The 24,275-nt window shown below is 41.6% G+C and overlaps 2 protein-coding genes across 2 annotated transcripts in view; both read right to left on the reverse strand.

Moving 5' to 3' along the window:
* Positions 1 to 1,915: 1,915 nt before the first annotated feature.
* Positions 1,916 to 13,509, reverse strand: CRLS1 (cardiolipin synthase 1). Its single transcript, XM_065400618.1, has 7 exons — positions 13,060 to 13,509; positions 11,270 to 11,407; positions 9,763 to 9,892; positions 8,731 to 8,816; positions 8,124 to 8,192; positions 6,370 to 6,461; positions 1,916 to 3,820 (listed from the first exon to the last, which is right to left on the reverse strand). The coding sequence occupies exons 1-7, from the start codon at positions 13,507 to 13,509 to the stop codon at positions 3,733 to 3,735; spliced, it is 1,053 nt and encodes a 350-aa protein (XP_065256690.1). The 3' UTR covers positions 1,916 to 3,732.
* A 2,908-nt stretch (positions 13,510 to 16,417) lies between these two features.
* MCM8 (minichromosome maintenance 8 homologous recombination repair factor) overlaps positions 16,418 to 24,275 on the reverse strand; it is a 30,354-nt gene continuing 22,496 nt past the window's right edge. The window contains exons 13-18 of the mRNA XM_065401496.1: positions 23,933 to 24,128; positions 23,457 to 23,676; positions 20,576 to 20,785; positions 19,020 to 19,096; positions 18,248 to 18,437; positions 16,418 to 16,510 (exon numbers count right to left, since the gene is read on the reverse strand). Coding sequence (XP_065257568.1) covers positions 16,418 to 16,510; positions 18,248 to 18,437; positions 19,020 to 19,096; positions 20,576 to 20,785; positions 23,457 to 23,676; positions 23,933 to 24,128 — 986 coding nt within the window. The remainder of the gene's footprint in view (positions 16,511 to 18,247; positions 18,438 to 19,019; positions 19,097 to 20,575; positions 20,786 to 23,456; positions 23,677 to 23,932; positions 24,129 to 24,275) is intronic.

Raw genomic sequence — 24,275 nt, forward strand, 5'->3', positions numbered from 1 at the left:
AATGGCTATAATTATAACATGTCACAATTATTCCCCCATCAAAAGAATGAAACAAGTGAGTTAGCACCATGATAAATGATCAAAGCCTTGGATTGATCTGCAAAGGTAGTAGAATAGTGATAGTGAGGTTGACTGGACCTGTCATTATTATACTGAGGTAGATAACTGAGTATCAGTGCAACCTGGTAGGGGTTGAGATAAGTTCTTTAAAACTGAGATCCTGTCCACTCCAATGGACATTTAGGATATGATTTTCCAAGATGCCTAAGGGATTTGGATTCCAATTTATTTAATTTAAATAGGAATTGGGCATCCAAATCTCTTAAGCAGCTTTGAAAATCTCAGCCTTAAATCACCCACGGCCCTGTTCATAAGAGACTGGAGTTATCCTGCTGTCTTGATCAAGTATTTCTCTCCCTGCTTGTTGTTCAGGATTGCAGGTGTTCATTAGCAACAGCCCTTTATCCTAGAGGTGGCTACAGATCAGGGGTGCTGTATGAATATAACCTGTGAAGCCCTTTGGGATCCTTGCGGATGAAAGGTATTTGTGTTGTGATGGTTATTTTTACCATGGTAAAAATATCACATGCCCTGTACTAATGGAAATAAAAAATGCAGCATGATAATGAAATAACCACAGTATTGTTCTTGTTTTAAAGGCAACAGACAAGTGTACAATAACGAGGTCAGGACTTTTTTGCCTGTTTGATCAGAGTGAAATCTGGACATCTCTTTCCACAGTAGTTTTGGAGCATACAATAAAGTATCATTTTTATTCTGGTACACTAGCATGTAATCTGATGTCAAGATTGTTGGGTTTTCATTCTGTTTCACAAGCATTAATATATTTACTAGTGCCTGCTATCACTTTGAGTCCCAATTTTTTCCTTCCTGCTCCACTCCAGCTGCAGTTAATGCTTGGCACCATCTTTTGATAACTACCCTATGCCTTGGAGAATACCTTTTATACCACTCTGAGTCACTGAGGTCAGTTATCCTCACTAACTTTCCATAAACCAAACCTATATTAAAGGTGACTTGCAAACAGAAAAATAGACGCAAAAGAGCACAATCCCTATGATATAGAAAGGAAGCATGAACCATAATTTTAATTTTTTCAGGCATCATCAGCAAAATGGAAACATTATTTAAAAACCTGCAAATTAAGTTTCCTACTATCTTTAATGTTTAATTTTTTTAAAGCTGTTACACACCTATAAAGAACTGTTAATTAGTCTGACTTTGGCTCTACTTGTCCCAGCAACATGCAGCGTTAAGACCTAAATAACTACACCTCTACCTCGATATAACGCTGTCCTCGGGAGCCAAAAAATCTTACCACGTTATAGGTGAAACCGTGTTATATTGAACTTGCTTTGATTCACTGGAGTGCGCAGTCCCGCTCCCCCAGAGCACTGCTTTACCGTGTTATATCCGAATTCGTGTTATAGCGGGTCACGGTGTATGTGTCTGCAGAGAGAGTCTAAACTATTTCCCCCTGTCAATCCAATCTCTCGTGAAAAGAATGAACTTAAAACAAACCAAGGCAGCATTAAATTGTTTCTCACCACCATGAAACGTGGAAATGCAGCCAATAACTGTGCCACTCTAGGGGGTCACTACTTGTTCAAAGACTCTTCATTTGCAGAATGTACCAATAAGGACAGCTTTCATCCTGACAAATACAGCCATTTGAACTCAGTTGCTTTTCAGATGTATGCCCCAAGGTGATTATTTTTGCACAACAAAAAGAGCTGGGATGCTGAGTCCATGATTGTTCTCATGGGTAAGGTGGAGTAGCATTTCTGTACCTTAGCTATGTTTTATTAGCAGCAGTTAATATCCAGAATAAACCAGTAAGGACAGAAGGAGCAACTAATGTACATGCTAGAAACAGCCAACAGCTCTGCACTGTTTAACAACTTCATTTAATATAAATACCTTGGAGACAACTCCAAATAACTGTACAATAAACTAAATACAAAGACAAATCATGAAACGGTGTAGCCATTGTATTCATAAATGTGCTGAGGCACCTGCATGCTGACATGATCCCTTCAGTAGCCTTAACATTTTGCCATTCCCTACCGGAACATCATATTCAGGTGTACCTCACTATACTTGACATGGTGGTAATGAACAAAAAAAGGAACAACCTGAATGGACTTTGTCATCTCTCCATTTTAAAATTGTGTTGCTGAAGAAATACAATACTCCCAATTAACCAAACGTGCACATTAAGAAGAAACATTTTATAGGATCTGCTTTACATTTATCCTTCAGTTGCAAATAAGAGATTTGGACTGCTGTATATGGTGATAGCTAAGAGACAGGCATTGAATAAAAATTAAACATCTGTGAACCATTTCTATACAAGTTAAAAGAAAAAATTAAAATGTTTTATATACACACCTACAACCACACCCCCTCAAAATCAGTATGTGTCTACAATAAATTCACTTTTGGTGATAGAGCACCATAGTCCAACATATATTACCTATTTTCAGTTACTTTACCTCTTCACACCTCAGTTCTTTGCTACTACATGCAAAACACACATCTGGCTCCAAGGTATTTAATAAGAAGATTTCATTACTGTTAATATGAAATCTCTTGTCCGATACTTTTTGTAGCTATCAGAGTATAAGCAAGGAACAGGCGTTTAAGTCTGTAACTTTAAATAGTTTTGCTCTATTCTTTGATCACAGGTAGTAAATTGAGATTATAGCAATGCCTGATAAACAACGCAGTCAGAGATATAGGAGAATCACGCACAGAATATGCCGCTTTAACTGTTTCTAATGAATCCAGTGATTTGGACAAGCATTTAAAATGCCTTGATTTTTCTCAGTTCTATTTACGTTGATATTTCTGCTCCAAGAAGATCTCAAACTGACCAAGCAGTTTTAAAATAGCCAGCATAGTTCACACAGGAAGTTCAGTACCTTGGTTTCTTAACCACTATCAACTAGCAGTACTAGAAACATGCTTCTATTTAAGAACTCAATTTATCTACGTCTGTGACACTACACCATGAGCCCTAATGTCACTAGAACCTTCTCTCTGGGGACAGATAGTTACCTTGGTATTTTTACTGAAGAGAATAACTCTGAAATACTGTATGGACTATTATTCATATCACAATGAGGATTTAAAAACCTGGGAGAAAAAAAAAAGGAGCACTTTACGTTTCTGAAGGTATCATTCCCTAGTGATTTAATGCTTTCCTTTGCAGCAAACTATAATATTTAGTAAATCCTAGTAAGTGATTCTGTCTTGAGACAGTATACAACAGTTTGTCTTTATAACTCCATGCGTACTAGATCTGAGAAGAAAAGGGAGCTTTGTCAGCACGCTATTAGAATCTAATATACTGTCCAATTCTGCGGGAATTGTGCAAACTTTAGCTTCTGAAAAGCAATATAAAAAGAGATACAAGATTCAAAATGCAGGACAGCCACTGGTGACTTAAAAGTGCCTTTAAGAACACTGTGATTTTTCTTAACAATTATATTTTTATTTATAACTTTCAAAAATACATTGAAAATTCAATACATTTACAGTACATGATCAGACTTCATTTTTACTTCATATCAGTCCAATTGTGATGACATGGTTTGAATTGAAACAACTGTCCTAAGGAAAAACAGAGTTCTTATTCATAGGCCAGTTATATTGTCCTTTGCAATATAGAAAACAGTGATGTCAGGAGATGGTCCTTTCTGTAACATTTCATTTGTTGTTTATTACCTGGACTGTTTTCCGACCATAATGATAATAACTGTATGCAGACGCTGCTGTTGTGAAAGCTGTAATGCACCTTTGGGGGGGAAATGGTTAATATAAATTAGTTTCTTTGTGCCTAAATATTTGAATAATGCCCCAAGCTGTATTTTAAATGGTTTCCCTATTCTTTGCTACAATCTGAGTGTGTATATTATGGGACAGCCTATGCTAGCCACAGAGACTGAGGTCAAAGGTTGAAGAAAGTGTGATTAAGGAAATTCTCACCCGCCCCTTCTCATTTTAATGACTAACTTTGATTGTAAACAACAAATCTCATATTCAAAACTAAACCTCACTGCAAAGCAAAGCGTATTCACATAAGCAAACTTCATTGTTCAGTAGTCTGCTTCACCATAGACTTCATCATGTACTGGGCTGAATTTTTAATCCAGTTATACTGCAACAGAAAAGTGGGGGACGAATCTGGCTCAGTGTATCTGCAGTGTTCACCAACTTGAGAACTGGCTGACACTGAAAGACTATTCCCAGACCAAATGGATTACTTCCAAGGGTTTCTTGTTTGCTTGTTTTTAAAAATATATGCATGACAACTGCTACCAAAACCGCCCCCCAAACTAAAATCAAGATAATAATTCTTGCTTGCTACATCTTAAAATATACATAATGCTACTGTTTCAATCAATTGCACTCCGATGATGGCTACACAAGCAATAGTCAAATCTCTATTCTAAAACTAGTATAATCTAATTTGTTTTTATAGTTAACTCTTGTGAGACCTTTTAAAAATTCTGGTAAGTTATATCTACCAGTTCTCCTTTATTCACTATTCTGTTAACTTTTAAAGAATCCTAATATGTGAGAGCAAAAATGCCCTTTACAGAAACTATCCCAGTTTGCTTCCATATAGTATCAGCTTTTAATAAGTATATTTTTCAACATATTTACTTGGTTATTGAAATAAAGGTCACTAATTCCTCAGAACCTTTTAAAAAATAAGAACTGGTGGATCCAGTATACCTTAGTATAGTTTCTAACTAATAGTAGATTGTGTATTTCTATTAACTGCTCAGCCACTTCATTCTTATAGTAAGTTCCTTTAGAATTCATGGACAAATACCATCTAGTCTGATCACTTGTTGCAATTTAAATTATCAATTTTTTCTAAACATCCTAAATTGACAGTGTCTCACCTTTATACCTGAAAATAGCTGTGAGAGACTTGGGCAATTTCCTGCAATATCTTTGGGAGATCTTGCTATATTAAGTTTATGTATCGTGAGTCAGGGACTTCCCAGGGAAGGGAAACCACAGCTCTTCCAGGAACGAAGAACAGTAGGGGTGATTAGGCAAATTCACTCACGTTGTAACACCTCCAGAGAAGTACCACACCACCTAGAAAGGCTCATATATACTAGTTCAAACTGGATTCACCAGAGACCAACTGACAAAGAAAGGACTTTGGGATGCCCAGCCTGAGTTTAAACTGACTCAGGGCCTTCTTTCTGATCCAGCAAACTGTCCAAGGGGAGTCCCAATTCTTCCTGGGAAAGATTGAAAGGACTTTGGCCTACTGAGGCCCTATAAGATTGATAAGTAACTTGTGGTGAGCTTTTAGCATGTGCATAAGAACTATTATTGTTTTTTGTGTGTTCTCTGTAATGCTTTCACCTTAAGAATAAATGTGCTTGCTTCTAAAGAGCTGTGTGGTAACTTGTAACTGCTGGCAATTATACTGTTCGTAAACCTTCAGAGAGAAAGCAAAGCAAAGACACTGGTGTGTTTAGTCAATCTGGCTTGCTGGTAATATCACAGTATAGATAGGGAACTTTGCAGCCTGGAAAAACATGAGGGTCTCTGCCAAAAAGAAGTGATGGCTGAGGAACTAGGAGCCTAGAGGGGGTGCCCTTGAGGGCCCATGCAGGGAAAATACAGGTGCAGTTGCCCTGAACTGTGACAACAGCTATGCCAGGAAAGACTGATGGAAATAAACCATTGTGTTCTTTTTCTCATAGATTGCACCTATACTCCCTGGTAACCTAGTAGACATCACTGACTCCCTCAAGCATCTTATTTCAGAGATACTTAAAGAACTTCTTTTTTTAAAAGTTATTTGCTCTTCAAATTAGTCAATTTCTAGTTCGTTTTACCTGCCATAGTTTGTCCATTTCTACTGGCATCACTTGTGCTACAATTTTAGCAATGAAACCCTTTTAACTGGAAAAAATGCCATAACTTTCCATGTAACAATATCAGATTTTTCCTGACCTTTCCACATTTATGTATGTATTTTAATTTAGGGATGTGCATACCTTCTGCGACGCCTTCATGCTGATTTGGAAGACTTTAGTTTCTTAACTTTTCATCCTTGGGTTTTGACTGGCTTCCTCATGTGTTTAGCTATTTCTCTCATAACAAATTAAGCACTGATATATTGCTTGGTTCTGTTTCAGCCAAAAAGAAAATGTCATCTGGAAGAGTTCAACCATACAAGTCTGTAACCTAATTTAGGCTTACTGCGGCAGACCCTTCTGTTCCACGAATTTAACTTTTTAATTCAATCGGAATTGTTAGTTTCTTTACAAGTACATTACAGATATCACAAAAAATAAAAATGTAACTTACCATAAAGTCTGTAGATATATGCTATCTATGTAATCAAAAACAGGAGCTGCTAAAGAAGCTGCCACCAAGATTAGCTGAACTGCTGTGTTCATCTGGTAAAAATTAAATATAAGTTGTGGCTGTACTGAAATAGAACTTTACCACACTCATGTCCTACACGTTACTTAAGAGGTTATCGATAACCTTAGCCAATATATGGAAAACCAGGCAAAATACAAGTTTAGAGATATAGCTGCTGAACGTTTGCTTTGTTAATCAGACAACTTATGTGCTTATAATTAAACATGTGCTTTGCTGGATCACACCCAGAGTACTCAGGACTTTGTGGAATAAAGCCCTATATAAGAATGTGTCAGTATTAAGTTAGGGTTACCATATTTCCACAATCAAAAAAGAGGACGGGGGGGAGGAGCCCCGCTCTAGCCCCGCCCCACCCCATCCACTCCCTCCCACTTCCCACCCTCTGACTGCCCCCCTCAGAATTCCCAACACCCCCCCCCGCTCCTTGTCCCCTGACTGCCCCCTCCTGGGACCCCTGCCACTAACTGCCCCCTAGGACCCCACCCCCTATCTAAGCCTCCCTGCTTCTTGTCCCCTGACTGCCCCCTCCTGAGAACCCCCCACCCTAACTGCCCCCCTAGGACCCTATCTGTCCCCTGACTGCCCCGACCCTTATCCACACCCCCACCCCATATTCACATCCCCGCCCCCAGACAGACCCCCAGGACTCCCATGCCCTATCCAATTGCTCCCCGCCCCCGACAGGACCCCCAGAACTCCCGACCCATCGAACACCCCCCGACCAGGGCCGGCTTTAACAAATGCCCAGGAATCGGGCTGCGCCCCGGCCAGAGCTCCAGCTGGCGCTCCGGCCAGGGTCGCGGGGCTTGGGGCCGGGCCGGAGGTACTTGGCCGGAACCGGGGCCGCCGCCCTGGGGCCCGAGCCGGGCCCGAGCCGCTGGGGCCGGCGCGCTCGGCCGGAACCGGGGCCGCCACTCTGGGGCCCGAGCCGCTGGGGCTGGGGGCAGCGCGCTCAGCAGGAACGGGGGCCGCCGCCCTGGGGCCCGAGCCGCTGGGGCCGGGGCCAGCGCGCTCGGCCGGAACCGGGGCCGCCGCCCTGGGGCCCGAGCCGCTGGGGCCGGGGGCGGCGCGCTCAGCAGGAACGGGGGCCGCCGCCCTGGGGCCCGAGCCGCTGGGGCCGGGGCCGGCACGCTCGGCCGGAACCAGGGCCACCGCCCTGGGGCCCGAGCCGGTCCTCCCCGGAGCCCTCCTCCTCGCGTCCCCCCTCCTCGCCCCAGCTTACCTGCTGCTGCCCGCCTGCCCCTGCTTCTTTTCAGGCTTCCCGCAAATCAGATGTTCGCGGGAAGCAGGGGAGGGGGAGGAACAGGGGGGCAGAGCGTTCAGGGGAGGGGAAGAGGAGGAAAACAGCTGCCGGGCCAGACGGCGTGCTAAGGCTGCAGGGGATGGGGGGAGCCGGGAAGGGGCTTTGGCTGCCGAGCGGCGCTTGGCTGCCGCTTTTCGATCTATAAATAGCCGACCGGGGGAAATCCCGGACATTTTTAGATTTTTAGAAATCCCCCCCAGACGGCTATTTATAGATCGAAAAGCCGGACCTGTCCGGGGAAATCCGGACGTATGGTAGCCCTAATTAAGTGCTGCCGAAGACAGCAGTCAGAAAATTAAGAGTGCTTCAGAATGGTGAAAGCTCCTGGATGCTGAAGAAACAGTAATTTATAATAAATGATCACCTTTACCTTGCTGATGAAAGTTGGTTTTAACTGGGCAGTGGCATAACAGGGGTTGAAATATCTACTAAGTGTTCTCTGTGAAAGAAAGATAAAGGTTGTTTATGTTTAATGTGTGTGTTTGAAACAAATCTCCACAAAGAACACACTACAGAAAATCACTCACAGCACTGGAGAAACAGTTACACTAATCTATTCTTTGACAAACTGACATTTAAAAAAACTATGTAAGACATTAAACCGAAATATAACAATACAAGTGGCAATACAGAGACAATAAAAGGGTTACTTAATAACTAGTGAAGTGATGGAACCTTGCTTTTGTGCCCTGATAGAATTGCTGGATTTTATTTTGTAAAATATTAGTTTATGGTGTCCTAAATTTCATAGTCTCATATGTAATGTTGTTGTTCTCTTGCCAGGTAAATCTTCACTATTTCCCCCTAAGTTTTGGATCTGCATCAAGCTGCATAACAAAGCTTTGGCCAATATGTTTGTTAAGTAATTGCTGCTTCCTACCCCTGCTATAGATACATCCTAACAGATAACCTATTCAAAGTCCAAACCTATTTGATTTCATGTCCATCCACAATTTGTTTTAAAGCCACACACTTACCGGTGGGGACAGCGTTTTGTATCGCACATAAAAAACAGCAGCAATTAGCACTATGTCCCTCAAAATGATCAAAGTAGTCAGTGGAACTGAAAAACAAATCAACAAAATATAAATATAGAAGAAATTGTCTGGATTTGAAAAATTTGATTTAAACAGGTTTTTAGCTATAGATAGACAAAGTCCACCATGATATACCACTACTACATGTTCACATGTGCAATCCCCATTAACACAAAGAAAATACTAACTATTCGTCTTTTCCATCTAAATAAAAAGCAATTCAAATTTCAGGGGGGAGGGTAGGAGGCAAAAATGTATGATTTAGCATTCAGTGGCAACATCTAATGGTATCAGAAGAGCATTACATTATCCTGCAGCACTTCCTGCAACCAGCACCTTTCCTGCACAGTCAGACCCATGCAGATGGCAGAGGTGAATTGGTTCCACTGTTGTCTGTGGAGAGAAAAACACTCTCCTGCCAGAATCATCATCTATTTTCAATAACTGCCAGTAAGCATGAACTCCAGAGCAGCCAAGACAAATCTGAATTAACTGGCAAGGGTGGCCCCAGTCATCCCATTTCAGATTGGAAAACTAGAGTCTACCATAGAGATTGATAAAGAGAGAAATATCAGTCTCAGAACAGTGGTTTGATGTAGTTGTGTATGACATATGTTTTCTTTTAAAATGTGAGTTTTATGAGTGGAAAGTGCAATAAAATTATTCATTGTTAAAAACAGAGCAAACTACTGCTGAAGCTGAACCTAGTGACAGAGACTGTTCAGGTGCTCAACAGCAAAACAGAATTAAAAGTAAGTCAGAATTTTATGATTTAATATTTAAATAAAGTTCTTTAAACTTTCTTTTAAACAGCCAACAGTAAAACCCAATTGACAAAACTGTTGTAAGCTAAAACTAGTTTTCCTCCTTGACAACATAAGAAGTGTCTTCCTGCATTAAGTCCACTTCTCCATACTATTTAGTACTATCTTATGAAAAAAATAAAAATACATGAATTTAACACGATCTTACCTGGAATAAGACTTGCACAAGTGAGGCTGACATACAGGACACTGATAAGAATTTTATCAGCTAGCGGGTCAAGGGCACTTCCCAAAGCAGATTTCTGACTGGCCCAGTTTCGTGCAATAAAGCCATCCAACTATAAATACAAGTTTAATATTTGAATGTTTGATAGCTAGAAAAAAAAATCAGCATCTACTACGGTTACACCAGGATATGTGATAAGCAAAATGAATATAACGCAGGTAATTAAAAAGTTATAAAGTATTATCAGAAGGGCTGTAAAGCAATTTAAAAAAATTAATCGTGATTAATCACGCTGTTAAACAATAATAGAATACCATTTATTTAAATATTTTTGGATGTTTTTCTACATTTTCAAATATATTAATTTCAATTACAACACAGAATACAAAGTGTACAGTGCTCACTTTATTTTTAATTACAAATATCTGCACTGTAAAAAACAAGAAATAGTATTTTTCAATTCACCTAATACAACTATTGTAGTGCAATCTCTTTATCGTGAAAGTTGAACTTACAAATGTAGAATTATGTAAGAAAAAAACCTGCATTCAAAAATAAAAATGTAACACTTTAGAGCCTACAAGTCCACTCAGTCCTACTTCTTCAAAAACAACAAGGAGTCTGGTGGCACCTTAAAGACTAACAGATTTATTTGGGCATAAACTTTCGTGGGTTTTTACTCCTTGTTGTTTTTGTAGATACAGACTAAGGGTACGTCTACACTTACCTCCGGGTCCGACGGCAGGCAATCGATGTTCTGGGATCGATCCCGGAAGTGCTCGCCGTCGACGCCGGTACTCCAGCTCAGCGAGAGGAGTACGCGGCATCGACGGGGGAGCCTGCCTCCAGCGTCTGGACCCACGGTAAGTTCGGACTAAGGTACTTCGAATGCAGCTACGTTATTGCGTACCTTAGTCCGAAGTGGGGGGGTAGTGTGGACCAGGCCTAACATGGCTACCCCCTGATAGTTGAGTCCTACTTCTTGTTCAGCCAGTCGCTCAGACAAACAAGTTTATTTACATTTGCAGGAAATACCACTGCCCGCTTCTTGTTTACAATGTCACCTGAAAGTGAGAAAAGGCATTCGCATGGCACTGTTGAAACTTATCTAATCTGCATACACAATTACCTCTTCTGGATGCAGAAATTCTTAATCTGCATTTGCAAGCAGCCAGTTGCATGCGTAAATACAGTTTATACACAACTCACTGGGGGATTCTCAGTTACCTGTTTAGGGAATCTTTAAGGCTGTTTTGCACCAACAGAGCAGCACAAAGCAGCCTTAATGAGTGGCAGAATCTGGCCCTGTCTTGTCATCATGGCTTTCTCAGGCATTTCTACAAAATAATTAGTATACTAGCTGATCTCATTTCAAAATACTGACTTAAATTTTAAGAGAATTAGCAAACTGTTTATACATGATGCAGTAAGTGTGATTTTAAATTATAAAACAACAAAATACATTTCAAAACTCTGTTATGCAACATACCAAGTCTGTTATCCCAGCCAAAGCAAAAACACCCAATGCAATGTTGAAATTTTCTTCTACAATCAAATAACCCAAAACTGGAGCCAAACCAATTCTTGCCAGAGAAAGTATATTTGGGATCGTCCATGGGTTTTCATACTGGAAAATAAGAAAATGTTAAAAAAAGAAATCAGTCAAGCCTTGCATGTGATTTGAATATTCAAGGTAAATACATATTTGATTGAAACCTGGATTGCCAGAATGCCTTGAAATACTGGGAAATAAACATCAAACCTCTCTTGACCAGACCTGAACCTATAACCGAGACAAGAAGGGGAGCCTGAACAGCTCCAATACCATGTGCCATTTTATTCTGATACTTGACCACCAATGAGCAACCAAACCTTTTTTTAAAAAAAAATAATAAAAGAACAATTTATATTAAAACATGCAAAATGCATCTTGGTAAGTTTGCTAGAAAAGAAAAATTTCAAAATGTGTAATGCTCGTTATTAGAATTTTTTTATTTGATAAAACTGAGCTGTCATTAGCTCCAAGTGTTGTGATAGTTTAGTTTTAAACTCTAACTCCCCATCACATATAAATTAATATTAATGAATTAGCAGAATTAAATAAGCTTTGTATCTTTAAAGGTAGACTGAGTTGGTTTCATGTTAACATCTTCAGCTTCAACCTTAGCATGCAAAACTAAGCGCAGGTGAGTAAAGAACAGATGCCCAAGGAATGGGGAATTTTTGGGACAAAACTGAAATATATGCAAAAAAATAAATACTGTAATAGATGCGTCTGCAAAGGAACTGATTAAGCTGTAAATATGGACTATGAAAGAGAGGAACCAAAACTGTTTATTCCATAAATATAAAACACAGGACAGATAACTATCACGGATATAGAACAGACATGGCATAAAAAATAGGGGGAACCTACTGTGTTCGGGGTGCCTGGTAAGATAATAAACCAAGTGCACCAAAGAAACCTGGAAAATTTAATGTGTGTGAAGTCAAGTAAGGAAAAAAATGGCATAGGAGACTTGAGATAAGAGGCTAGCAAGTATGGCCTACTGGAAAGGGAGAAGGAAATCTCTTACATTTCCAGAGAATACATTAGTCGATGTAACCGAGTCCTCAGTGAACCTGTCTAGATGGGCTTTGGCAGAACTGCAGATTAGGTACCTTATGCAAACGGATTCTTTTGTATGAATCTCATTTAGCTAAATTCTTAATAAACCTCACTTAGATCACTCAAACCTCTGGCTGCTCAGGAATTCCCTACCGCTGGACCCACAAGCTATGCCTTCACTAGGGAAAAGGGTGTGCGCTCAACTCAAGTTCACTAATTGGATGTGAAATCCTAGTAAAGACAGGGCAGTTTGTAGTTGTCATGCGACTTAGCAGGCAGAGATGGGGGAAGCTCCGTTTTTACACTCCACCTGCTCACTGTGGTGAAAACTCACGTCTTCACTAGGATTTGATTTTGAGGGAAGAGCAGAGGGCGGACACGATCCTAGACCGGTACAACGGGGACAGTTACTAGCAGGCCCCTGGCGGGTTACTCCGGGGCATTGTTAGCAACAACACCGGGCTGGGGAGCCAGGCGGGCGCAGCAGGGGGGCCCAGGGGCAGGTCGGTGACAAGGCGGACACGGTGGGAGGATCCTTCCCCAGGCAGGGGGCTGTGGCTCTCGGGGCGGCCGGGGGACAGGGGATCGGGCCAGGCGGAGGCGGCTGCGTGGGGGGGGGGAAGAGGAGTGTTGACCCCGGGCCCGGCAGCATCTTCTTCTCAAGCACGTACCAGCTCCGAGTACCCGCTGGCGGCTCCTCGGCCCCTCCGCGCCGCGTCCCCCGGCGGGCCGGCCTCACCGTCGCTGCGCCGCCTCGGCGGGGGCCTGTCCCCGCCGGCGGGGAGCGGGCGCCGCTGCGCGCTGACCAGGCCCCGGCCGCCGGGGCGCGGGGAGCCGCTCGCGAGCCGCTCCGGGGAGAGCGGGGCCGGGGAGGGCGCGCGCAGCAGCAGCCGCGGCTCCCGCCTCGCGCCGGAGGGGGAGGGCGCCCGCGGCGCGAGGCCGCTCAGCGGGGAGGAGCCCAGCACGAGGCAGAAGCCGCGGCGGCTGTTTCCGCCCCAGGCGCCGCCTCCGGTCGCCCGGGACCGGCTCGCGAGCGGCCTCGCGCCGCTGCCCCCCAGGGGCCGGCTCGCGCCTCTCAGGAGCCCCCAGGAGCACCTGCCCAGCCAGGCGGCAGCCAACATAGCGGCGTCCACCCCCTCCCCCCGTAAGGGCGCTGGGCGCACTTCAGCCCGGCCAGATGCAGGGGAGGGGGCAGCCGCGCCTCAGCCTCCGTTCACCGGACAGATGCCTGCCTGAAGGCGTTAGGGTGGGTTTGCGACTTTTGCGACAGCTGCCTTTATGCTTTACGGCAATCGCCTCTTGTTCCCCTCCTCCCGGCTGTTAAAGGCGCACACACGCGCCTTTGGTCCTGCGGCTCCTCCCCGCAGGCGCGAGTCAGGAGCACGGTAGGAGCCTGCATGCTGCCTGCCTGGGGGGTGGGGAGACGCAGGGGGCTCAGCCCAGCCCCGGAGCAGTTTGTTTAAGGGCTGCCTGCTACCAGCTTGCAACAGCCAAACTCTTGGAAACTCACTGCCCCTTAAGAGTTAATATACATATTAGGACCCTGCTCTTAGCTCCTGTGTTGCATATTTGTGTCTTAAAGTATCTCACTCTTCAAACCGGTGTATGATATCAAGTACGTGCCAGGGCTTTGATACTGAAGCACTAGTGAGTAGCTTAAAGATTTTTTGAAATGTTAAGTGCCACTCTCGCCTTTTCATTGTTTACAAGGGCTCAAGAAAAATTACAAGAATGCAATCCAAAGCTAACTGAAGTCGGTGAGACTTTCCGTTGACGGCAGGGGGCTTTAGACTAGACCTTTAATGAACTCATGCACTGTTTTTGTCCCTTCATTAACTGTTCCACAGTTGATAAATCAGTTTCTGAATTACATCATGGACAATTCAATCATAAGGTAGGCTACAGAAGAGTTACAGTACATTTGTGTTAACAGCTAGATGACCAAAGCCAATAGAAGCTTCTACACAAACAAGTAGCCTCTCTAAAAACAAAAACAAAAAATCACAGTATGAAAAACTGGCTATGAGAATTTTGCAGTTTTTTGAGCAGATTAATTGTACAGACCCAGAAAATATTAAGGTATTTGATAACAGAAGATCAAATATGTCTTCAGTCAAATCTTGAACTAGATAGTCAATGCAGTCGATATACTGCACAAGGATTCTTTAGCATTAGGGAATTGTCATACACAATAAATAGAAATCAGAACAATCAGGATTTCCAGTTTTAGATTCAAGCAAATAAAATGTCATAAAAACACTTTGTTGGTGTTTTGTTTTTTAAATGAAGAGCTATAACTGAAATTACCCCTCATTTGCCTTTTTGCTGTTAGGTCATGATCCTAAGAAGGGTTCCTAATGGATAGATCCTTATACCTACAAATAATTCCATTGATTTCCCATGTTAGTAAAGGAACTGCTCGGTTGGATCCCTTTGCAGGATTGGGGCTTTAAACTGTTCGCTGGTGAGAGGATCCTAGATCTCTCTTTCACACTCTGGGATTTCATCTCAAGGCACAGGACTCTTCTTTAAACATAATTTGAGGAAAGTTAATAAATAAATAATAAATTAATGGAGATATCCTATCTCCTAGAACTGGACGGGACCTTGAAAGGTCATTGAGTCCAGCCCCCTGCCTTCACTAGCAGGACCAAGTACTGATTTTTGCCCCAGATCCCTAAGTGGCCCCCCTGAAGGATTGAACTCACAACCCTGGCTTTAGCAGGCCAATGCTCAAACCACTGAGCTATCCCTCCCCCCTTTGAATTTGTTTAAAAACCAATGCTTCCTCTTAAATAAGTAATAATCTGCCTCAACACAGAAACAAAGATGGAAAAGATCAGAAACAAAGTCTTAAAACAGAAAGCCTTCATATTCACCTTTCTGATAAAATCATCATCTTCGTAGTGACCTCAATATATAGCATTTCAGACATGTACCCCATCTTGCATTTGTATTATGGGAAGAATTACTTGAGGAAAAAACTGGATTACCAGGCATCAAAGTAGCAGATCTTATATATACACACACACATTGTCTCACTGTTGTTGGATGTCCTTATTTAAGTCAGTTTAACATACATCAGGAATAATACAAATTAATGCACAAAATGTACATTATATTTATGACAAAATTGCTTTAAATTTCCATGCTATTAAGTATTTAATATCATTTAAAGACAAATTTGGGATTCAATCAACAAATTAATAGATTTTAAATGATGTATATAAACACATTCTATTTCACTTCTATAATATTTAATATGTACAACTAGAGTTTGATTTTTTCAGATTAACATTTTAAATAAAAGCTCAAGTACTGTATACAGCTCTTTAAATAGTAAGCTGCAAAAGTGAAACTTCAAATAAACAAATTAATTTCTTGCAATTAAATACCACGTTCCTTAAAACTATACATTGCATGGAGCCTCCGCATGAAAACGTTATCAATTTCTTGAAAACATTTCAAAATAGTGCTAAAGCTATTTAATTGATTTAATTACACTGCTAAAATCTGGGTTACTCTCAAATCTTTTCAATATTACCATTTCTGATTGAGAAAATACTTTCCGTAACATTTCTATTCATTTTAAAAAGTAACACCAGGCATCATGAGTTATTTGAGCTAGAAGTAAAATCTATGATTGTCCTTTGATAGGATGAATGTAAATACACATTCTCCTCTTGCTATTATCTTTGATGATGGAGATCCTCGTCTCAAATAACTCTTATTTGAACTACAGTACCTCCAAATGGCAGCACAAAATATGATCTTCTCTGTTAACACTTCTGGAAGTAAATATGGTAGTGTCACTCATTCCTGAAAGTATTGCTTTTAAAAGGGCAGTTCTTCTGGGAGTGTCATGTCTCAGCTAATAGAAGCTTTGGACATGTATAACATTTAGGAATATCCTTAGTAGACTGCAGGTTATAGGGTAATGGACTCCTGTTGCACCATGTCCACCAGTTATTCCATTTCAAATAGGATTACTGTGCCTCAAGAACATTTGCTTCCATTGTGGTGGTTCCTTCACATAGTTTGAAGTTGATAAACTCTTGGACCTTTTTTCAAAAGATAACCCTGGTCATTTAGAGAGCCAACAAAGCTTTCAAAATCAGATACCTGGAAGAAAAATAAAGAGTGAAATATGTTTATTCAGTGTGAGAAACAATATTTATTATGTCTGATGTAAAGCAAGGTATGTTGCAATTCTTTTAAACATTTTAAAATGAATTACAGAAAGGAAATTAGTGTGAAGGGTTTAACTTCCGCCACAAACCTTTGGATCACTTGAAGGCTAAGTAAAAGTTGACTGTATCTTTCCTTGCTTTATTTCACCTCACTAAAAAAAATTTACAGTTTATAAACATCAACATCGAAAATGCTCCTGTTTTTGCCACATGGAAAATTAGTGAAATATACCTAAATCAAAGTTTCATGACATTTCATCTGCTGAGGGAGTTTTCTGGAAGAAAGTGTTTCAAAGGGGGAGATAGTGTGGGTTTTAAAACAAAAACAAAAACAAAAAGGCATGAAAATCTTTTGCCAAATAAACAAACACAAAAGCTCTAGGGAGAAATCCCAGCCCCTCTGAAATCAATGGCAAAACTCCCATTGACTTCAAGTGGGGTCAGGATTTCACCTTAGGTCTTTATGCTATGAAAAGAGGTGGAATTGAGGGTGTGGCAAAACATTTTACACATACAGTGAAAACAGTAAATTGTAATTTTTCTTTAGTTTCACAAAAAGGTAAAAAGAGGAAGGGTGACATGTTTGTGAGTTTTGAAAAAGGATTCTGAGCCTTTCACCCCAAGGATACTGGTTTAGAATGGAAATAGTCACCAAATGACTGATGGATGGCCCATGTAAAAGGAGTTGGTAATCACAATTGGACAGGTATCCACAACATTTAACCTGATTAGCAGCCTCAACAGAGGGGGCTTGGCGATTGACCCTACTATCTCATCCCTGGAGGAGGGCCCTCTGGCTAGAGGGGGGCTGACCTATGTGAAAAATAATATCACTGCCCACATTATAACAGTTCTATGGATAGAGAAATTCAGTTTCCAGCACTTTTCACAAGCACAGAAATCTTTTCTGAAAATATTTAAAAGGTCACTTTTCACTGGATGTTTCAGGTATTCCAGCATGAAGTGAAACGCAGAATTAGCTGACAATTATTTTCACTTAGAGAAAATCAAATGTGTATAAGGTGAGTTGAAGATCACAGGATAGGTTGAACTTGCTGCCTTATATGTTTTTGATATGCTTCCCATCTGATTAGCAACACTTTCACATTAGGAAAGTTTTCATTCCTGTTCCAAACATACAGACATCAGAAGGAAGACCAGAACAGAAACACAGGAACATCATTTTCAATATGGCAGGCACAACTTTTGGATCATAAATTGGAGTGATCATAAGGCTTATTATTAAGAAGAATTATTTGCATTATCATAGTGCCTAGGGGTCCCAATCATGGACCTCATTGTGCTAGGCTCTATACAAAACACAGGCCAAAAAATTGTCCTGGAGCCAGAGGAAGCAAAACATTCTGGGACCAACTTGTCCTTGGCCAAAAAAGTCAGAGACAAATGTTAATAATAGCAGCAAAGTTAGTGCTTGTTGATGCAAGATGTTGTAGATAGCAAGGCTAGCGACATTAGAAAGTTTCCAATGGAAATGTCTCCACGACAGAGCTCAGAACAGCAGCAATATGTTTTGCTCATCCCTGTTTAATGGAGAGATATGGCACTTGTCTGCTGTTTCTGATTTTAATTTCTTCATTTAATTTTTCAGCTGATAATTTTAATGACTCCTAAACTGTTTTTCAAGAGAATCTGGATTTCCCCCACTTACTTTTATTTGTAGCTCTTTTGCAATCTGCCGAAGCTGTTGAAATGCAAAGAGATTGTTGTAGGTTCTTTCTGCAATATTGTTGAGTGCAGAAACAAATCTCTTTGCCTGTGACCTATTGCTCATCCCAGAACCATGCTGTGAGCGCTCAAAGTCCAGTTTCCCAAACTCATCAGAGTAAGTTCCCAGCATGCTAAAAAAACACAACCAAATGAGAATCAACAGAAGGTAAAGGTAGAAATGAATGAATTGGTTGGGCAGGGTCTTGCTATCTATCTGAAATATAAGAATGAGTCATTGAAGTCTCATGTCTCCAAAGGGGCTCACAAATTGTGCAACTCCTCCCACTAAGGATAAAGCTAGCAGTTTGGAGGCCTTCACTAGGGGTCTGTTTGAACCACCTTTGGCCTTAATCAGTTCACAGCAAGAATTCAGCCTCTGAGTAAATGGAAAGACATTTAGAGGTGTATCTTTTCTAAAAGGCAAAAAGGACTGAATCTTCCCTACACTACAGTGTGATCGTATTCTTTGAGTTGTCTATAATCATAGTGATCATGATCCACATGATAAAATTAACATAAAAGGCAGGGTTGTACATTACTACATTGCTACCCTATTCAGCCAAACCCAAAGTTAGACAGTTTGGCAATAGAGTTTGTATATAAATATCAATGGTCTGAACCATACCATCTAAGCATTCTCTTAGTTGTATGAAAAATAGTATTTTTTTTAAATGAATACCACTATTTGTTCTGATTTTAACACTGTACATCACCTGTATTTCATTATTTCAATTACATCCTTAGCATCTTCTTTGGTTGATTTTTCCCTTAATTCCAGCCTTGATCGTGCCTTAAACAAAAACCATATTTAACAATTAAGCTGAACTTATGTGGTAGCCACCACATAAAAAAGGCTTAGTCTCCATCATTCAGTCACAATGGTTGTGTCAAGCTCTAAGGACATACTTGGGACCTGATCCTGCAGGACTCACAAACATAGCCACATTCTTCAATGGAATTTCTGACTAATAATTGCAGGATAAAGCCCTATCAATAAGTAGCAGTACTCCTACCTTCAAAACTATGTTAGTGGGTTGTGGTCTGGAAATTGCTGATTTGCTTTTTAACACTGCATTCACGGCACACGACTAATGCTATTAGAACACAGCATTAAAATACGTGGCAATAGCGATAAGGCCTGGGAGGAGCAGACACGGGTCCCTCTCTATACTGTTAAAAAAAAAAGTTCTTCTGAAAAGCCAGGTGGGTATCCTTGAATCCTGCTCCTCTCCCTATTGGCAGATACAGCAGCGGGGGAGAAAAGGGGAATAGGGTCTAGGGAAGGATGGGCAAGTTCCCAGCCTGGTAGATTTTTCTGTGATGGAAAGGCTGGGGAAGCCCTCCACAGCTCCTTATACGGCTCTTCGGGTTTTATGCCCCTCTTGCGACCAGCCATTTAAAGAGTCATCAAGACTCTTATGAGTTTGACAGTTATTTGGCTTAATGTTATTTTGGTCCATAAGCAAGAACCAGGATTCCCATCTAGCATCCCAATTTGCCTTTACTTTTACAATGGGCTTAGACACAGTTTGGGATGGAAAAGCTGCTTTAATTTACTCACCCTGCTGGAGCTGTGGCATATTGAAAGACCGTATTAAGCAATGAGACACAGATGAGTGGATTTTAGGAACAAATAAGCTGAAATGTCTGTCTTCCACTTAGCCCTTTCAGAATGGCATAAAGGGTGAAAAAAATTAAGTTCTTTGTCTGGGTGTACCTTATTGCCTCCATTGGGCTTGCCTGACAGCATAGGCCTAAAACAAAGGCTCCCAATGTTTCATATTATAACCTCACATTGAGCCTCTTGCCTCTGGTTTTCTCTAATGCACCCTGGAATCCAGATATTGGGGGGAGGGATAGTTCAGTGGTTTGAGCATTGGCCTGCTAAACCCAGGGTTGTGAGTTCAATCCTTGAGGGGGCCACTTAGGGATCTGGGGCAAAATCAGTACTTGGTCCTGCTAGTGAAGGCAGGGGGCTGGACTCGATGACCTTTCAGGGTCCCTTCCAGCTCTATGAGATAGGTATATCTCCATATATTTATATTTCAAAAGAGAAGCTGGAAGAATCAGTGCAAGGACTAGGCACTCCTTGTGCTGTGAAGGAGTGGTTACAGGGATCTACAGCAATTCTGATCAGCAGAAAACAGAGGGAATAGAAGCAGGCTGGGAGCCATAAGTCAACTGCTGGCAACTCCTAGGAGTGTTAATAGCTATGTTAAAATAATACTTCGGGTGCCAGACGCAAAAAGGATTACAGCTGGAAGTGTACCTCTGTAAGCCGAATCAGTGACTCCAGTTGCCTTGTGGTGATAGGTGTGCTGTCCACCCCTTGGTTCTGTTTCCGGAGCTCAAGATAGAATTCTTGGAGGACCTGAGCAGCTTCTGGAGATAACTTTGGGTGAACATACTGCCGAGCATATCCAACATACTTCCTCAATAGCTGGTGTGGAATAGCATCAAAATTTTCTCCAGGCATGACCTAAGCCAATTACAAACACATCTTTCATGTTCATGGACTCTAAATTACAACAGGATTACAGTATTCAGTAGCTTTTATACACTGGTCTTTCTTCTATGAACTCAACTCTCAGTTCTCAACTGGGTGTGCATTATAAATGACATTAGTTTGGTCTCTTCCAGACAGTACAAACCTCTAGTCTGCAGTGAAGAAAAATGAAAGTGCCAAATGCAACTTGGCAATATCAAGAGTCCTCTTTCAAAAAGACTCTTCACAATGAATGAGAATGATACTGAAAAGGTGACTATACTGAATCAAATCATCAGTGTGGTTTAAGATTAGAATCTGGCAGATATAATTTTATGGCCAAAAAAAAAAAAAAAAAAAACCCCACAAGAGAACGAGCTCTATTTTTCTTGTTGTATAAACATATAATAAGACACGGTCCTTAAAGAGTTCTGATCCTGCAATTAATCCCACACAATGGACTTCTGCGCCCATATGGAGCCTGTGATGCATGACCAGAAAGGGTTAAGCATCCTGCAGAATAAATGACTCAAATTCAACCCTTAAAAACATACGGGAAGATAATGTTTGTGTTTTTGTGTATTTACATATATATTGGGAGTGGTCAACAATATAATCAAACAGTCCCTGTCTATGCTGTATTCTGTTAATTCAGAGATCAAAAGAACATCTTAACATTTAAATGAACTCTAAACATAGAATATCGCTGTATTCATCTCTCTTTGAAGTGTATAGCAAATCATCTGCGAATGGTGGGAAAATGGTGCCTTGTGTTAATCTGTGTGGATAATTACCAGCTATGCTTAGGAAATGGTTTCAGAGTAGCAGCCGTGTTAGTCTGTATCCGCAAAAAGAACAGGAGTACTTGTGGCACCTTAGAGACTAACAAATTTATTAGAGCATACGCTTTCGTGGGCTACAGCCCACTTCTTCGGATGCATATCAGGAAGTGAGCAGGGCCAGGAGAAGCCAGACGGGCACGGCAAGGGGTGTGCCGGGGCCTGTGCCTACGCTGGCTCCACCGTCACTCTGCAGGCTTGTGCTAAGCACATTACGACCCCCCCAAGGTTCTTGGAGGGTGTCTAGACAGTAAAGTAAACCCCGCAGCTGGCCCATGCCAGCCAGCTCCTCAGGTAAACAAGTTTGCTCTTTCTGCTGTGGCTCCACCGCTGCGACTACTCTCTCTTTTGGCTGATCTCCGGGCCTCAGCGCTTTCTCAGTCAGCAGCAGCCTTGGAGCTGCGGGAGGCCTGTCCAACTAGGAAATGGGTCCACTTCAAAGTCCACATGAGTGCCTATTGTTCAACTAAGGACTCCAACCTGTCAAAGAAGGCCTGGAATTGTATACAAGACCTTTGGGTCCCAATTCTTTTTATTTCAGATCTGCTTGAGGTTTCATGCAGGGGAAGCCTAAACCATAAAGATTGAGATCCCAGTCCTAAACTGGAACACCCTGAATAAGATATTGGACAATGGACTATAACCTATGGACTAAATTCTAAAAGAACTCTTTGCAACTTCAAAGCTCACCATCTCTACTATGAATCTGAACCTCAAGAATTGAACTCATATCTGTATGTATATTGATCTTTTAATCATACTCTCTCTTTTCTTTTTTAATAAATTTTAGTTTAGTTAATAAGAATTGGCTGCAAGCGTGTATTTGGCTAAGATCTGGAATATTCATTAACCTGGGAGGTAATGTGTCGTATTCTTTGGGATTGGTAGAACTTTTTTATATGATGAATAAGATTTTCATTAATCCTCATCATATCTGACTTGGGTATCTAGGTGGAGGCCTGAGGCTGGGTTACTTCAAGGGAACTGTGTTGTTGACTTCTGAGTAACCAGTGAGATAATAAAGAATCTGTTTTGTGCTGGCTTGGTAAATCTAAGTATTGGAATATCCACCAGCTTTGGGGATTGTCTGCCCCATTCTTTGCAGTTCACCCTAATTGAGTGACCTCAGCTGGCTCCCCTGGGAATCCGATCACAGAGCCCCACAGACATTAACAGGTACCCACCCACCCAGAGTTCATTGCAGGATCAGGGCTAAAGACAGAGGCACACCAGGGAAGAACCAAACAAGGAGGCAGGTGGGACAAGTGAGGATAGGGTAAACAAAATTATATGGTTATTTGGAAGTTAATCACTAACACTTGTTTTCATTTAGGAGAGAAACCAGGGTTGAAATGGGGGAGGAGAATGTAGGAACAAGACAGGGAGTAGAGAGTGGAAACAGGAGGAGTGGAAACAGGAAGGAGAAACCGGAGGAGGAAGGGGTAAGGAAGGTGAGGAAATCCACGAAGTAGCATTGGTAGATGAAGGAAGGAACCACCACCCCTGACAGCAAAGTTAAAAAATTGAGCAAAGTCTGAGCCTCACCAGGGTGGGATGGTGTAAAGGTGGTTCTGTGGGACTAGGCTTGCCCCAGTTTACCATCATCCACCCTACAAGAACTGCTACTGCAGGCAATTGGCAGGACCTGTGGAGCATAGGGACTTTCTATAGATATCCCATGGCTCTTTAAGGCTGGAGTTGGTTCCCCACATGGAAAGTGGAAGGGGAAACTGCTGAGATCCAACACCAGCAGGCAGCCTGCACTGGTTCCAATGGGAGATGCAGGGTGGGGAGGTGCAAAACAAAATCGGAGGAGAAAATTCTACCTTTAATTTTTCTGATAATGGTTTATCTGAGACTGCTTCAAGAATGGAGGTGTTTGAATCCTGTGTGTTGATGCGAGTCACTACAGCGCTGCTGTGTACTGCTGGTTTTCCAGCTCGCATTGCCATCACATGCTCAGAAAGCAAATGGTCATGATCTTCATTCGGAGTGTCCAGCAGGATAAATACCAAGTCAAACCTGGACAATAAGGCACTCCCCATTCTAGACAAAAATAATACATTGCTTATAAAAACAGACACAATGGAACTCTATAGCAACTTTATCTATTACCCTGCTTCACAAGTACAACTCAAGAAATAAATCAGTGTTGAGAGCTGAAATCAAAGCAATATTATAATAAAACCTACTTTCATCCTCCAGGAAACTAAAGTACCATTATTCACAAACGGACCAAAAAAAAAAAAAAACAGCACTTCCTCTTGCAAACTACATAATTAACATTTCAAAAAGTGCTTACTTTAAATTCTCAGAGACCGTTTTGGCTTTGTTATAATGTCCCCCAACTGGATTTGCTGCAGCAATGATAGATGTCCTAGCTGGCAAGCTGCAAACAATGCCAGCCTTAGCAAGGCTGATACTTTGCTGTTCCATGGCTTCCAGCAAAGCTTGGTGTTGGCTTCCCATCTTATCAAATTCATCTATTCCACAAATACCTGGAAACATAATTAACACAGAATAAAAGGTATCAGGAAACACACAGGTCATTGGCCAAATATTGATCCAGTATGCACCTTGAGCCTGATCCAAAGTCCACTCATTGCAATGTTCCCCTCAGCCCTGTCAGCATGGCTTGCTTCCTT

This window comes from Emys orbicularis, chromosome 3, assembly GCF_028017835.1.
Source record: "Emys orbicularis isolate rEmyOrb1 chromosome 3, rEmyOrb1.hap1, whole genome shotgun sequence".
Taxonomy (NCBI): domain Eukaryota; kingdom Metazoa; phylum Chordata; order Testudines; family Emydidae; genus Emys; species Emys orbicularis.

Bases quoted from the DNA above. Each gene is read 5' to 3' on its own strand.
- CRLS1 (XM_065400618.1), bottom strand. From the start codon at position 13,509: ATGTTGGCTGCCGCCTGGCTGGGCAGGTGCTCCTGGGGGCTCCTGAGA. The intron at 8,193-8,730 runs GTAAGTGTGTGG...TTTCTTTCACAG, and splicing joins ACAAAACGCTGTCCCCACCG to AGAACACTTAGTAGATATTT. The intron at 3,821-6,369 runs GTAAGTTACATT...TCCCCCCCAAAG, and splicing joins ATATATCTACAGACTTTATG to GTGCATTACAGCTTTCACAA.